The 16,541-nt window shown below is 42.9% G+C and overlaps 1 protein-coding gene across 5 annotated transcripts in view; it reads right to left on the reverse strand.

The window, feature by feature from the left end:
• Positions 1 to 16,541, reverse strand: part of srrm4 (serine/arginine repetitive matrix 4) — a 49,646-nt gene that overhangs the window by 2,739 nt on the left and 30,366 nt on the right. For 4 of the 5 annotated variants that reach the window (XM_055511590.1, XM_055511588.1, XM_055511587.1 and 1 more), the window contains 12 exons: positions 10,190 to 10,315; positions 6,949 to 7,044; positions 5,956 to 6,042; positions 5,741 to 5,821; positions 5,633 to 5,659; positions 5,473 to 5,523; positions 4,565 to 4,648; positions 4,060 to 4,213; positions 1,548 to 1,855; positions 1,149 to 1,340; positions 876 to 974; positions 616 to 771 (listed from right to left, as the gene is read on the reverse strand). In XM_055511590.1, coding sequence (XP_055367565.1) covers positions 616 to 771; positions 876 to 974; positions 1,149 to 1,340; positions 1,548 to 1,855; positions 4,060 to 4,213; positions 4,565 to 4,648; positions 5,473 to 5,523; positions 5,633 to 5,659; positions 5,741 to 5,821; positions 5,956 to 6,042; positions 6,949 to 6,959 — 1,250 coding nt within the window. In that variant the 5' untranslated portion in view covers positions 6,960 to 7,044; positions 10,190 to 10,315. The remainder of the gene's footprint in view (positions 1 to 615; positions 772 to 875; positions 975 to 1,148; positions 1,341 to 1,547; positions 1,856 to 4,059; positions 4,214 to 4,564; positions 4,649 to 5,472; positions 5,524 to 5,632; positions 5,660 to 5,740; positions 5,822 to 5,955; positions 6,043 to 6,948; positions 7,045 to 10,189; positions 10,316 to 16,541) is intronic. The other variant, XM_029161695.2, reaches the window with a different exon arrangement.

Genomic DNA, 16,541 nt, shown 5'->3' on the forward strand with positions numbered 1-16,541 from the left:
GCGAAATGGAGACAGATGATCTGCGGTGGCAACCCCAGAGGGAAGAAGCCAAGAGAAGAGGAAGAAGTCAGCAATAATTTAACCATTCGTTTAAATAAAACATCTAATTTGCAGGGACAAAGTTTAAAAGTAGTAAAAGGAACAATACAGGGTATAAAAGATGAATGCGATGTGAAGGAAGTGCCCACTCAGGACATTAAGTTTTAAGAGTGGTGACTGTGAGCAACCATTTTCCCAACGCAGTAGCGCAGCAGGTAATGAACGTGCGGCGTTTAGATAAACAGTCCCATGAGTGATGTGGAATCACTGTGTGTCAGCCTGGTGGATATTTACGGGCGCTGCTGTAGCAGTTTGGAAGCTGCCAGTAAGTTTCCTTTCTCTTCCTCTGATTGACTGTCCTGGCCATCTGCTTGTGGAACACCTGTGCTGGTTTTAGAGAGGACGCTTGTCTCATCCTCGGGCTGAATTCCAGCCATTTCATCACGAAAGGAGGATTTTTGCTTGGCGTCTTGTCCGACTCAGGGGCAGCAGAACGGACCGCCGCTCCGTCCTGCTGCCTTAAGGCGTTCAAATGCATAGTGTGGCTATAAACAGCTGACGTGGGTAAAGCCGTACCTTGTGATTCGCCGTGCTTCCAGATGGCTTGGCGAGTCTCTCCTCCTCTTCTTCATAGGAGAGTAAGATTTGCGTCTCCGTCTCTTCCCACTAACCTTATGTGCATACTTCACATCTGTCTCTCTGGAGCTAGATGCTCTTTTTCTGTCCCGTAGTCTGGCGTGTGGACAGAACAATGTGATCAACAACGCACTCACTGCACGTTTGTCCTTTTACACACGGCTAATGACCATTAGCAGGTCTATTTGTGAAGAGCTCACCTGTCTGCGCTGTGTCTGGAGTAGCTTCCTCTGGAGCTCAGGCTGACCACGCTGCCTCGTCGCCTCGGGTCGGAGGAGTAACTCGACCGAGAATATGAACTGCAACAAATATAACAATAACCTTTATTAGTTCCGCCAGTAAATACGGCTATTTTATCAGAATCATAATCCACACTGTCTCTGTGTAGGCTACACATATAGGTATGGGGTTGCACTTGCAATGTGGGTATTGACGGATGTTTGCCATGAAGAGCACAACAGTAAATAACTCACCTGCAAGATAGAGACGGGCTGCGGGAGTGGTGTCTGGAGTATCTGGAGCTCCCAGACGATCTGCTTCTGCTCCTGCTGCTGGATGATCGGGTTTCCAGCTGCCTTCGCGACGACTCGCTCGCCCCCCGTGAACAGCTGGAAGCCTTTGGAGATCTCACCGCCTCCACCCGACAGCCCAAGGTTATCTGCTCTCTGTGAAGAAAACATATTAAGATGTTTCACTGCTTTGAGTGATAAGGCTCCAACTGCATCCGGGGTTGTTTCTGAGAAACGCTCTCACTTAGTCTCCGCCGCAAGATGAATATTTCAAAAAAGCAAAGGGAGCGTGGAGACAGAAGATAAACAGCTTCCTGCGAAGCATTCATTCAGATGGATTATTTATTACAAACACAACATTACCTCGTGCCATTTCCACTTAAAAGGCCTTCCTCCCCATAAGGTCTGCACAAGGAGGCGTAGCTGGTCACAGAGTTTCCTGAATCTGAGCCATTATCTCTGTCAGTGAACTTGAGCTTCTCTTCTGAGGCCACACGCTGACAGCGGTTCTTCTTATCAGCAACAATCGCCCGAGAAACACTAGTTTTGCTCGAAGGCGGCGAGGACGTGTCATTCCCAGAATCGTAATCGCGTGGACCTTCGCTGTTGCTCCGTAAGTGCTGAGGCCCTTTTCCGTGCAAAAGTTCGCTTCCAGGTTTGGTTGAGGAAATCTGCAAACAGACAAACGGGCCACAGCTCAATGCCAGGCAGGTGTCCATAACTTGAACCTGCTTTGATGCACTTTCAATATTCTAGTACAAAGGCACAAATTCCCTTGAAACACAGAGAGGAGATTTTCTTTTTCTTGGGACAGAAAACTTTGAAGATAAAGACATCATGCAGATTTTAAGCATGCAATTAACCTCAAAAGAAAGTGTGAACTCAACTAAAGTCAAAGAAATCAACAGGAAACAAATTTAGATTAAGTAAGTCTAAACTAAAACAATTACAGTATATGAAAGGAACAACGAAAGAGCAGAGAAGAAAGAAAAACTATGCGTAGAAAGATCTACCGGCTCTAACTCCAGTGAAGAGAAGAAGAGTAAACAATAGCCCCATTGAAAAGCTTCATTTAAAGAACATCAAACAAACATCACAAAAATGGGTTTTATGTAGAAATGAAAAGGATTGAGACAAAGAGAGATCCCATCAGTCTAACTAAGCCCTAAGAAAAGGACAGATCACTGTGTCTTTCTCCTGCAAGAAGTAAATAATTAGCCTGCACCGACCTACAAGTAAATCCCTAAATCTGCGGATAGCATCGACTTACCAATCAAGATTTCCTCCTTAAGTAGGTAAGGTGTAAGAAAAAGGGAAGAGCGGGCAACATAAGTGCATCATTAGAGTCGTAAATTACAAGAAAAAGACAATAACCCTCTCTTCAAACCCAGAGCCAGCTTGACTTTGACTGGCACGTTTCCTTTTTCTTTCCTTGAAGGCGCATTGTTCGGAGCGAGCTGCTTTAAATGGGAGGTTGCATGTGAGAACTCCTGCACACGGAATGCTTTGAATGATTCCGGTCCACAGATGAATAACGATACTGACTCTCCAAGGACCACACTCGGCTAATCTTATGAAATTATAATCTCTTTTTACTTATTGATTGCGAGGTTCTCGGAGGCTTATCTGCTCTGTCCTCCCCAAGGTTTTCCTTTATCTAGTCTCCAGTCAACACCTGAGAATTTGAAACATTTTCATTTCCAGCATCCTTATTACCAGTCGCATCTGCACACATCTGTTTGTCCTCAGAAGTAAAAGATTACACTTAAAGAAAGACACAATTTAACGAGACATTCTTCAATGCCACCTTGAGATATTTTGACAAGGCTGCCTTCAAATAAACATGTCATCCCTGTCTCTGTATTTTACAAAAACTTTCTTTTCCCTTTTGTTTAGTAAAATTAAATTCACAAATACAACACACACATACAGTATATAAAAGGCTGACAGATTGTAATTAATCATCAGTTATTCATATATTTCCTGGGTTTTCTGTCCAGCCATACCTACGTTTATTTTCAAGTCTGAATTAGTCTTGAAGAATTTATAAATGCAAAAGCGACAAGGTGCCTCGGTTACCGACTGTGAAGTCCTCAAAACACCAAATGTCACTCAATATATGGATTAATTTATTGAATTTCAATTAAAACCCTGTGGTGTGTAATTAAAATCATCCGTCTGTGCAATTAGCATAATTTAATGATTGCTGGAGAGAAATATATTTTATGCTCAGATAAGCACGAGGCAATGAGTTTAAGGACGAAGCTATATTTACTCTGGGAGAGCATCACATATAAAAGGGAACAAAGCCATTTTACAAGGCAATCAGCTGTCAATCACATCTTGTGTATTGTTGTCTTTTGATTTAATTTTCAGTTTTCTGAAGGTCTGAGTAGGTGAATGACTGGACTAAAATGAAAAGTCAACACTTTAGTGTTGTGTTTCTTCAGCATCTCCAGGAACATGCTACGGTGCCATTGTTTAAACATCGTTTAGGCCTATGTCTGTGACCTAAACAATGGCTTAGGTCACAGACATTAGAGGGTAAAGTCATCCTCTATGTGAGCAGCAAAACAAGATGCCCTCTAAAGCACGAGGACCTCAGGCTTTGCCTTTGTTTCCTGTTAGTAGCGTCAGTCATTGATCTCCACAACATTTGCATTGTTCTGACAGATATTATGAGCAAATGTGACTGTGAGCGTTGTGTAGAATCCTTCTATCTACAGTCTGTCATTAAACAATTACTATGAAAATACCAGGACATAGAATTCAGAGCTAAAAACAAAAGAACTGATGCTTTTCGGACTGCGTCCAGCTGCACAGCTGTGAGCGTTTCACTTGGACCGTTTGCTTGTTAGAGCTGAAGAGGACTTACGGTGCTGGTTGAGAGGATGGAGCGATATTTTGGAGCCGTTTTACACACTGATTTGGTTGCAGGTCTCCACTTCACGTCCGTGTGCTTGGCTTCTTCTGCTGCAGCTGCCAGTCCTCCCAACGGCTGGTGGACCACAGCGCTTTGCAAATAGTGTCTGCGGGAAAATATTGTAAAATGTTTAGTTCTCAGGGTATTTCACCATGAAGTCAACTTCAGGTGAAGTCTTCCTAGCACCATCTGAAGATCACCATCTTTGATCCATTAACCTCCAGAAACGACATATTTTACACTTTCACACGTCCAGATTTTGTGAAATGAGATTATAATTGAGTGCCTCGTTCTGTGGACTGATTCGGGGCCATTTCCTGTGAATCACTGATAAGGCCTGGTCCTGGCTGAGATCAGGAAGTCACCTCTAGCTTATCAGTCATCACTGTGGAGTGACCAGGAACTCTGCCTGATGAGATAAAGCGTCAGAGCAGGGGGGCGAGGACCGGCTTCCTACCTGTCCTCTGTGGAAGACTGGCAGCAGGAGCCGTCCGACTCCGACCTCCGATAGCTTCGTCTCCGGCGCGAGTGGGTCCGTGAACTGAAGAAGGACATTAGGAGAGTAGACGAGAAAAGACTCAGGCAGAAAAGGAGCTAAATGCATCATGAGTTGAATGAAACGACTGAGAAACTGTTTTGAATGAAAAACATAAGATCACAATGCAGTTAAATATAGTGTGAAACAACTCTGCCTGAGTGTAGAATGAAATCTCTCTGGCTTCTTCTAATGTTTAGAACTTCCTGTGCCATAGATACATTGTCATCCAAAGAAAACTCGACTTAACAGCACCTTTTATACACGTATGTTTCTAAATGTGGAGAATGTGAGCACAGCTCCTGTTTGCATGTGACCCTTATTAGAGCTCTAGTAGCGTTAGCTCAGTTTCCCCTGTTGAAGAAACACCAGACCAACTAAAATATTACAGTAGTTACAGCTTCTTGCAGGCTGTATTTTGAAGTAGTTGAACACTGGACAATAAAGGAGGAGCGAGACGCTGCAGTGAGCTGCAAAGCAGCAGCTGAACTGGCCTCTGTGTTTACCAACAGCCCGCTCATCCCATGCTGAATTAGAAAATGTTGCAAGATCACAGCATGAAATTGGTTTCTCCTCCCCCCTTTCAGCCTTTCGTCCTGTCTTTGAGGCTCACGTTTTCAATCTGTTCTCCTCTTTGCAAGGGTTCTCTCTCCGCACTTTGCTCAAACACATAAAACGTGAAAGCTGCCGTCGTCTCACTTTCCCCTCAGCGGCGAGGAATGTGAGGAGTGGATGTGCTTACCATGGGGACAGGGCACAAGGCAGGGGGTGTGTGGGTGGGGGTGGGGATTAGAGAGTGTGTGATTTTGATGCAACAATCACAGACTGACCTTTTCTTGTGCTTGCGCTCATCCTTCCTCTTATGTTTTAGACTTGAAGAGCTGGTGGAATGAGAGAGAATAAACTCATGAGTGTCGAATGTTAAGGAGCACAACGGTGGCTGCTTGTCAGGTGGAAGCATTTACATTTAGACAACGATCCCATACACACCTGTGCTTTGACTTCTTGGAGGAATACCTGGAATGGACAACATTCTCTGCTTAGCTCAGAATAAATACCAGGCCATGCTTCTAATACAGCTGGAGGAACAGTCGCTACCTGTGCCGCTTGTTCTTTTTTGAGCTCTTCTTCTTCTTCTTTTTCTTCTTCCTCAGGGGCGACAAGCTGCGGGAACGTGACCTGAAGCAGGAGACCAAGTAAACATGAACTCGAGGGAGCGGCAGACATGCTCCTGTGCACCTCGCACTTATTTACGCGACAAAGGTGTCCAGCAGCACACTTCACTGCAGAGCCATCTAATTTTGGGAGCTGACCTTTTCCTTTTTCTCTTGCGTTCTGACTTTCTCTTCTTCTTCTTCTTCGCCTTGGGCCGAGGCGAGAGTTCCTCATCAAAGGAAGGGCTGCAGGCAGAGACAGAGCGCAGAGGACAGCTCAGTGTTTATTTCCGGGAGGGGAAATGTTGAATCATGGCTGCAAAGAGCGAGTCACAGCATCTGATGAATAAAGTATGGACTTGGAATTTGTTTAACACTTGAATCGTGAGCAACCAAACTAGCTAAACAGCTGCCTCTAGTATGTGATGAAGTAATGACATAATGACATAATAATGATAATATAACAGCACTAAAATGCTCATGTAACAGTTTCAGCCAGCACTTTGGTAAATAAGAACCTAAAATGATGACATCAGTGAAACAGTTCAAAAAGTGTGGACTTGTAGTGAGGAGCACTATTTATACAATGTGTCAACTTTCACTGAAACAATTTCCTCATCTCCTGTAATTCTTCTGATTTCACAGACTGTAGGTGTTGATAACAGTTTGCTTTTCACTTCACAATCAAACCAAGCGTGAAACTGCTCCTATAATAGTCTTCAGTCTCTGAATCCACATCAACTACAGAGATGAGAACAAGAGAAACAGTTGTGAACGTCATACTGTTACTGATAGACTACAAACAACAACCTTGTTTTCCAATTTTTTTGTTTAATTCTTCGCAAATAAATGACCTCAAGAGAACGAGCAGAGTAAAACAATAATCCACATGACTCAACACGCATCACGTAACTTTGCATAAATTCATCCTGATTCCCTCTCAGAACCGGCATAAGAAAGATTATCTCTGAGCCAAATGTCCCCTATGAGATGATCCCCTCATAACGAAATGATAAAACCCAATCCAGAGCAGTTGAGAACACAAACAGATCGCATGTCTGTGAGGAAGCCCGAAATCAAGACTGATGACGACTGACCAGCCGATACTCTCCTACAGGTGCTCTATGTACAGTATGTGGAGGTTTCCACCACCTGGAAGCCATTGGTTCTTTAGTCCTTTCTGATCATCTGCCTCCATCACACAGAACCAGTCCTTCAGCACTTTCTATGAGCGGTTGCCTTTATGACCTGTGGAAAGGAGTAAAACAGCACCGCAGTGCTTTTGATTGGCCAATTATCAAATTATTTTATTCTTCCTTTGGATTTTTATTGTCAGCATTCATGATTTTATATATATATATATATATTGCAGTTACATGCACCTGTTCATAAGCCCTTGTCGTTAGGAAGGTGTTGCAAATCTCAGCAGCTCTGCACATCTCAATCATTAGGCCAGTATTACTTTTACTGGATAGTATTTTTAATTGTCCCCGTAGGAAAATAGCTTGTTGACAGCTCATGCTCTAACAGACCTGCAGATCTGTAATGTTCTGTTTGAAACGGAGACGCTGACGTCTACGGTTTATGGTGCCTCATGGCTGTGATGCATTTGCATGCTGCCGTATATCTCTCATGGACACAACACTCCTCAAGACATTTTTATGCATGGACACACATTCTCATGCTTCATGCTAGACAGAGTTTTCCCACTCTTCTCCCCAGGCCTCATCATTACACAGAAAAAAAGCCTTGTCAGATTCCATCTGTTGACCAGCTTGATTGTTGTCAGGAGATCCATTTTATTTACTTTCTGAAAGTGACTTGTGTAGAAAAGGGGATGAAAGTCTTTGAAGTACCACCAGAACTCCGTATGGATCTTTCAAGTCTAGTCTGACAGAAATTTATAAGAAGCAAAGGCAGGAGGGAGCAGGCAGCGTGTAGGGTCGCACAGAATGAAGAGGAGATGTGCAGGTAGATGCGTTTAAATGCAGTTTACTCTGGCTGCCTCACCTCTTTATGAGGAGGAGGAAAATAAGGACATCTCCACAGGTAATCTCTGCGAGCAGCTTATTACAAGCCAAAGTTAGATTTGACTGGAAGGTGACCTCCAGCTGCAGCAATAATTAGGATGGGAGCAAAGGAGAAAGTTAGACACTACACATGCTGCACTGCTTTAATCTAAGGCAGACTTCCCAGCACATCCACAGTGGATGGAGTTGTCGTATTAATAGAAATTAAACAGGTTTATGCATGTGGAGCTAGTGCTTGTTTTGAGCACAGGGTTGCTGCTAATGAGGAGATGAACGCATGAAACTAATGTATAACATCTGCAAGCTCATAAAACGCAGGCGACAATCTGTCATGTTGAATCTGTGTACGTCAGTGTTGACGCTACAATGAATGTGGGCTTTCAAATTTTAATTTCCTCCATATCACTGTCAAAAACAAGTAAATCAGCAGCGCTGTGAATAAAAGGCAGCATTAAAAATGAATGTATCTTCAGAATAACACTATCAAGATCAATCCTGAGATTTTCATAGCACAAAATAAGGTTTAGCTCACTAGAGGGTTAATATGTTTAACTCTTGGAAATGCACCTTTACGTTATGCAAACGCTGGGTCATGAGCACAGCTGACTATGAGCAGAACCGATCCAGACAGTGATAAACTGCCCTCGTCCTTGATGTATGCGAGCACAGAGCTCTCGAGACGATGTGCCTGCTTCATTGGATGCAGAAGACTGTCTTGCTGTAATAAATGGTTCTTCTTGGTGTAGTCGGCAGTTTGGGAGCATTAGGAACTGAAATACATTAGGGCTGATTAGACAGACCCAGCCCAAGTACCCTCTCCTAGTAATGAGAACACTTTGTCACTCATTAACACCTCTACCATTCTGGCCATGTAGGATGAAAGCACAAGGCAAGCATTTGCATTTCTTCCTGCCAGCAGAAATGGTTCCTTTTGATGAGGTGGAGAGAATGAAAGGGAGAATGAGAGAGCAGTCAATTGCCAGCTACACTTGAGATTGTGATTGTGCAAAACAATAGAGTATAAAAACACGATTTGAGAACATCTGATGCTGAATGCAGCCGATCCCCTGCTTTTTTCCTGGTAAACTATAAATGTATAGATGTAACTTTATTGTATAGATCCTTATATAAACAAAGTACAAATCACAGGAAACCAGGTTCTGTTTTATGCTTAGTACAGTTGTAATCTTGTGTTTATAACGAACCAGGTTGGTAATAACTACGGTATAAAACACACTGGGGCTGCGTAATGATCCAGATAAAGTCAAAGTCAAAGCGTGTAGTTTCACATATTTGGGACCAATGTCCAATTAGCTCGATGACAATTAAAAAAATAAATGTCTCTATAGAGAAGTTTTTTTTTTCAGGCAAGATATCTGTAATTAAGACAAAGCTCTTCTAAATGGAAATTAACCATCCTGTCTTTTCTTCCTTGCTTTTTATTAATTGGTTTTCATACTGTGGGTTTTATTGAGAGACGTGTCCTGAGGTCATGCTCCACATGACCTCAGGAGACTGGAATCAGTGTGTGAAGGAACGTTTTGCTCTCACCTTTTGACCTTGTGGGTAGAGATGTGACTTGTGGTTTTATCGAAGTAATTATATCTGTGAAGTTTAACCCATTCTAGCATTTACAACCTTTAAATACATTCACCTCATACATCCAAGGACCAATGGCATAAATCCCAGGTAACGTGGTTTCATCCACATTCAACCCAAGGCCATGTTTAGGTGATGATTTTACAAACTTAACTCTAACAGAGTTAAGTAAAGTTATTCCAAGAATGACTAATATCTGTCATTTTTCTCATATTTTCATGTCTGCATGAATCAGAAACACTATTACTAGAAGATTGGATGCTTATGTGTTCCCTGTGGTTCTTACTTTCACAAAGTGAAGCATCCACCAGGTTAGGTTCACACAACGAGAAGTGATTTATGTTTATGAAGCTCTCCGACGCTTCAGATCCAGCCTACGTTGTGTTTTACACATCACTGCCCGCTTCCTGCTGCATAGCTCCAAAGGCTTTGGGAGGTGTTAGATGAATCAGGAGGCTTCTTCAGAAAAAAACTCTTCCTGAATTGATTTTCTCACCTCTGAAGAAGAAAACCTGAAAATTATCCTCAGCGTGTAAAAGAGGCTTTGAGTTTAAGGTTATGGTGGAAGAGACGATGTGAGTAACACAGTGTGGAATTTACTCTTTGTGTTTGGCTCGGACACGATAAGACTATTTACCCCCCTCACTCCCCCCATCAGAATACAGCGATTACCTCCCACTGAGTCACGTCATCTGGGAGAACTGCTGAAGGCCTCGTTTGAGTTTCTAGACCTTCCAGACCTTTGTTAAAGCATGAAGACCCACCTCCTGAGCCTGCGATGGCCGTGGCGTTTGCGTCCTTTTGCTCTGACGCAGCCGTTTCTGTCCGCAGCGTCCACCGCCGTCCTCTCATCAGTCTTAAGGGGCTGGCAGGAGGTGGCAGCTTCCACACTGTAAGGAAGCAAAGGGCTTAGTCCAGCCTGCGCATTCTCATGAGAACTTTTTCTAGTGGTTTTCAAGTTGCCCACACAGTAAATGCTTCCATCATATGACAGTGAAGGGGGATTTAGCATGCTTGGTTAGCCGTGTTCCCCCTGGTCTACTGCGCGTGCATTTTATTCCCCTCCATTTCTCCCTGCCAGCCATTCTCTATGAAAACTGGAGGTCATTCAAATCGAGGTGTCAATTGAAATGTACTTATTTACATGCTTCAGTTGGCCTGACATTTTAGGAGATGGCGTTTTCCATCTTGTGCCGGTCCAGAAGAAAACGTGGAAGACGTGAAACGTTGTGTCTTAAGCTTATATTAACGCAGAAGCAAATTCAAGAGGAACAATAAGTTCCATGTAGTTAAACATGTTATTATAAATTTGAAGCAATTCATTTTTAGATGTTTGCGTTATTAAATGATTAAACCACTTCCTGAACCTCACTAAATTCTCCATCCACAGTTAAATGCGGCTGCAGAACGAATAACTAAACTGAATGATTAGATGTGAGTACACAGTTCTAGGGCTGCTTATTATCCTCTGTTTTAGTCATGGGAGATTTGAGCATAATTACACATTCTCCTCTTCTTCGAGTGGCTCCCGTCTGATTGTAATGAGAAGATAATCAGAGCCAGAGATTAGGCCGTCAGCGCTGCCTCCTCCTCTTCTTCTTCTTCCCTCTGCGACGAGCAGACAGGAGCCGTCGCTTCCTATCTGCCTCACCTTCACTTTCTGTGCGTAGGAGCTCGTGCCCCGGGCGGAGGAGTAATAATGTAAAGCGGCAGACAGGGTGCTCCGACATGACCGCGGATTTGAAAGGTGATAGGGGAGATAACGACAGCCACCGGACGCTTGATTAGTGTGATCAAGGAGGAGCTTTGGAACATGCTGAATGTTTCTAATGTTCTTTGTGCTTTTCTACTGAAAGTGTATGACAACGAAACGCCAACAAATAAACCTCAACCCAGTTTTAAACATTTTGAATGAATGAATGAATGTTAAAACACTGAATAAGTAGCATCATTAAGACAGAAAGATAAGACTCATTAGAGGATCATTTAAGGATTTTTAGGAAATCAGAATCGATAATCGACATCTATGAAGCCAAGAGTCAGACAGTGAACTCTGCTGGTGTGAAGGTTGTTCATCTGACCTTCAGGTTAGCTGCGCATGCTCGACGTGTGCGTCCATGACAAACACCTGCTCCACTTTCTGTCCCAAAGCCCTTCACTGGCGCCTCCGCTCCTTTGTTACCTTTCGTCACTCTAACAGACACGGTTGATGACTTCTAAACGAAATCGATTTTGCTATCATGGATGCACACTCCCTTGATCCGTCCGTGCAATTTATGGCCCTAACTTCAAGCGGGGGATTTATCGCCGGCTGCTTGTACCCGTCAGGCGGCGCCTCGCGCTCCTTCACGGATGTGCATACACGTGCATGCGGTCCCGCCTCAGGCACGGAGAATCCTGGCCGCGACGCGTAGCCAGGCAGCCGGCACAGGCGTTTAAAGGGACAATTCAAAACACCGAGCTGGCAGCCTTAAATGAATGCAAACACTGAGAGGATTAAGTGAAAGCACTCGATGACGGAGAATTACCTGGACACTAATCCTCCAAAATCCTGACTGGATTTGTTTACCACAATACAGGTAAAATGGAGTCACAGCCCGGGCTCGTCTCGCTTACTGTACCGTACCATCACTGCTGAATTAAGGCACTGATTGATAGCAATGCAAGGATGGAGGTAGCAGCCTTCTGACCTCTTTCTCTGCTCGCGTCACTCCACTCACATGCGTTCGCAGTGACTAATGTCACTGGGGGCTGAGAGGAGTGACCACGCTGTGACAAACTCACAGAGGAATCCTCTCAGCGTGGGGCTCCTCTCACTCCATCACAGGACGCTTCTCTTCACCGTCACACCGAGCGGACACACCACCGGACGCTGACAGATGGTGCAGGAAGCATGTTGCGAAGACAAAGATTGTTTTTTAACGAGGGGGAATCCTGAATATGTCCTGAATAGGCCTGTCCTAATTTATGAATATAATATAATGTCAGTTTATCATTTAATTTTATATTAATAAAAACATTTTCTTTTCTTGTGTGTGTTTGCTGATGTATCTTAGGCATTTATTCCACTTTTAAAAGCACATCAGTGAGTGACGAGCGCTGCAGTTTATTTTTTTTATTGTATCTGACAGTGAATTAAATTATATGAATATATCTTAAATCTATTTTCTTCATCTTAAGGACTTTATTTTGTAAATGAAGACAACCTTGGTTTTAAAAAAAAATGAAAATGCTAAAATGAAATACTGTGTTGAACCATCTGCCTGTGCTGATCCTCCGGGTCTGTGCCGCATTCATTAAACAGTATCTAATGCCAGAGTCACAGGAGGATCATCGCTTGTACACACTTTCATTGTCCACACTCCATTTAAGATGTGAAATTGAGATGAACTGCTGTTGTATCTGCCAGGAGCTGCCACCTGCTTTGCACAACACCAGCGCATCAGACTCACAGCATCAGCTGATATAGTACAGGTGCACGACGCACGCAGGCAGCGATTAGACTAACTGGCTGAAACTGTGCTACGCGGCTCCAGCGTTTGCATTAAAACGCTGTCAAAATCACACCGGCGATTAACACAGATTACATTCTCAGCTGCCCCAATTATATTTTGCAAATTACGCCTGCATTTGCACTCTGCTATTCCAAATCAAGTGTTTACTCCAAGCGCGTGAAGAAAACGGCTTGACAGCTTAATTCCTTGGGTCTTCGGGGGCGTAGGAGTGTGTGCGGTGCTGCATGAGGATCTGTGGGGACACAAAACACTTGAACGCAACTACTTCTTTCTAACCTTTGCATCTAGATGTCCCACTGTTTTACAGAGAGAAAAACTCAAGGGGATTTTGTGCCTTTTCTATTCTGTGATTTTCATCTGATCATGCTCTCAGCGTAAATCAATACACTCAGGCAACTTTTGCCTCCAATATCTATTTAGCTTCATTTATTTTCTTTAATCATACACATACGGGCCTCAGGTGTATGCTGGGACACACACACACACACACACACACACACACACACACACACACACACACACACACACACACACTGGTTAAAATGTATTTTTAAATTAAAGATAATAAAAAATCCATTATTGGACCACTTGGTGCTTCTTCATAGCTGATGGGGTTATAAAAATGTGTATGTTGTTCCTTTGCAGACAGTAGTAGGTAGTAGGTGGTGTAGTTAAATGCTCAACCCAGTGATAGAATGGTAACCTCTGCAGGATGACCCATTCCTCTCACCCTGATGATGCCTGGGACACATCAGTACAAAACACGCCCGGCCACAGTTTAGCCTTCAGAGATCCACTGGTGACCCGCTCATTTTGGTTTCCATGCCATCGTCACAGGTGCTCCGTCCTGCTGGGTGCAGGAACGACTCAGAGCTAATAGAGCAAGTGAATAACAAACTGTGGCAAACGAGAAAGATCAATGCAGCAAAGCCTAAAGCAACAACAGAAAAACAACATCAGAGGGTCGATGGATGATTCATCAGTTTGACAAGTCTTAACAAGAGCATGGAGAATTTAAGCCCAAACACATTTACCAGTCAATATTTTCTTTCTAGATTTCCAAAGAGAATATGATGTAAACCAAAATTAAAAAGTCATTTTGAAATTATAGATTGAAGTCTGGTTGCTTTCGTGCTAGTTTAATATTGACTTTAATGGCAGAACTCTTCAAAGAAACATCTACATAGAGTATATTGCAAAAAACAGTTCCTCAGAGTGTGATGTAGAGTGAAGTGGCCCTTCAGTCTAACAATTCAAGCATCCTGATTATTAAGTGGAAGCTTCCCAAATTGTCCAAATTAGCACTTAAGGGGGTCTGGTCTAAGTTAAAAGCTTGTAAACATGACAAGTCAATTGCAGCTGATAACGAGGAAGAACTCGCGTGACCCTCATTCTGTGAGGAATTAAGAGGAATTTGCATAAGTGTCCTGAACTGAGGCATTTTATTCTTCTTTTCCATTTCTGCAGATGATTTAAGAGTTCCCCAGCCACTCGTGAGGTTCAGTGAGGCCAATAATCTTTTCATTATCCCTATCAAAGCAGCCAGGAACAACTGATTATCACTATTATAGGAATGATAGCTGGTAAAATTACCAGGAAAGACATGAACTGCCACAATTAAGGAGCAGGAAGTGGGATGGTCCCACGGAGCCGTGGCTCATTTTACAACTAATATACTAGTCAACTGGTCAAAGGCCACAACTGAGCAATCAAGCTCACGAGAAAGTCAAACCAATGGGTCTCAGGGTAAACATGTAAAAACGTAAGACCTGTTGAAACTTTTAGGCATTTTTATGCCTAGTATTATGGATTCAGTGTTACGACATTTGGAAGCAACCAACACAAACACAGGCTACGAAGCAGTTTCAATCAATTAGACAGAAGCAAAAGCTCCAAGCACTTGATCATTAAAGCTGCTTTAAGACTTGAGGAAAATGCCATAATGTTTGTGTGCTGAGCACTTTAGATTGATGGAATGACATTTAGAACTGTAGGAAGCATTTTTAACCTACGCTATAAAACTATAACACTTGCTGTGAAATTAATCTAGCATGCATTTGCTGGAAAGTTTCTCTCGTCCACTGGAGTCATGTTAGAATGCTGTTTCTTTTCTTATGGCTAAGAAAATAACCTCTCATGCATTTCCTCCAAAATGATTTCTCCCGTTCATGTGCGGATGGGTAATAGATTTTTGGTGACACTCCTCTTGCCAGAATACATTGCAAGGATGGATGCAAATCCTTCTGGGCTGCTAATATCAGACCCAAATTGGCTGCCTCTCCTTCCTTCCAATGCATGATGGGAAGGCAGAGTGATAGAAATGAACATCAAAGGTTTAATGGCTGCTGAGCCTTACTTAGGAAGTACTGTATCAGTGGCTCCAGGGAATTTCCAGTCTTTGCTAGTCTGATCAAAATCTAACATACAACTTTAGTATAAAGCTTTGAGACCACGTTAAGCTGCAATATTGTCACGATGAGGAAGGCGTCTGTTTTTCTGTATAAATTTCAAGGTTCATAATATATTTGTAATCAATTCAAGAAGCAACTGTCACCTAGAATTTAGCATGAAAATGAAATTAAGTAAAAAAGAAGTAATAATTACAAGCTACTTTAATTAAACTCTTTTATTCACCATTCGCCCTTTGTGGCTTTACAAAGTTATTCAATCTCTTGTTGAAAACAAACTGGGCAATTTAATTATTGATTTGATATGTGGCTTCTAGGCACATCCTCGCTTTGCTGGTACCTGTAGTCAGTGAGTCACATCCAGCAGGCAGGTATGCTGCAGGCCAACGGGTGAAGTTTATTCAGTTATTGTGTCCTGATGATAAAATGAGAGCAACTTCCTTATCAAGGTGAGCACAAGAAGTAATTATAGTACGACCAAATCCACCACTTGGTGAACCACACACCAGCCAAATTAAAGCGGTCTCCACTCTGCAGCAATCTCTTAAGAAGAACAAATGAGTGCACGGGCTCAGACTCCCTGCCGCCGGCCAGCGAAGCGCCTACCCAACAACTGGAGCTCCACACCACCTCACGCCAGTCACCACGAAGCCAGCTTTGTCTTCTGCTCACACCTCACTCGGTATTTACCTGCCGCTCTGGGTTAGGGGTAGGATTAAGACATTTTTATTTGGGGAAATAACACATACAGTGCACGTCGTTTTTTGGAAAAGCATGTCCACAAAATGCAATTGATCTTTTGTTTAAATAGTTCTTAATCCTGAGTACTGCGAGACCTTTCTCTTCTCTGTCATCCATGCACCCTGTCAGTGCGTGAAGTTGTGCCAGAAATCTCCACTTTGCCGCATGAATGTGAGGCTGTGATCGAAAGTCAGAGCCTAATGACACAGGAGCAACTTTATGACCTCCAATCACATCCACAGCTGCTTTCCATACAAAGTAGTAATCAAAATGCTAATTTCCCAAGAGAAACTATCACATAAAACCGATGATGTAGTTACATCACTACAAACTTTTGCCTTCATATTATGTAAAGGGATTTGCTGACAGTTTTAATGAGGTCAGTTTGGTTAGTAAAAACAGGGCAAAACTCTCTTTAGCTGAAATTATTAAATAAATAAATAAAATAGCCG

This window comes from Betta splendens, chromosome 9 (genome assembly GCF_900634795.4).
Source record: "Betta splendens chromosome 9, fBetSpl5.4, whole genome shotgun sequence".
NCBI classification, from domain to species: Eukaryota; Metazoa; Chordata; class Actinopteri; order Anabantiformes; family Osphronemidae; genus Betta; species Betta splendens.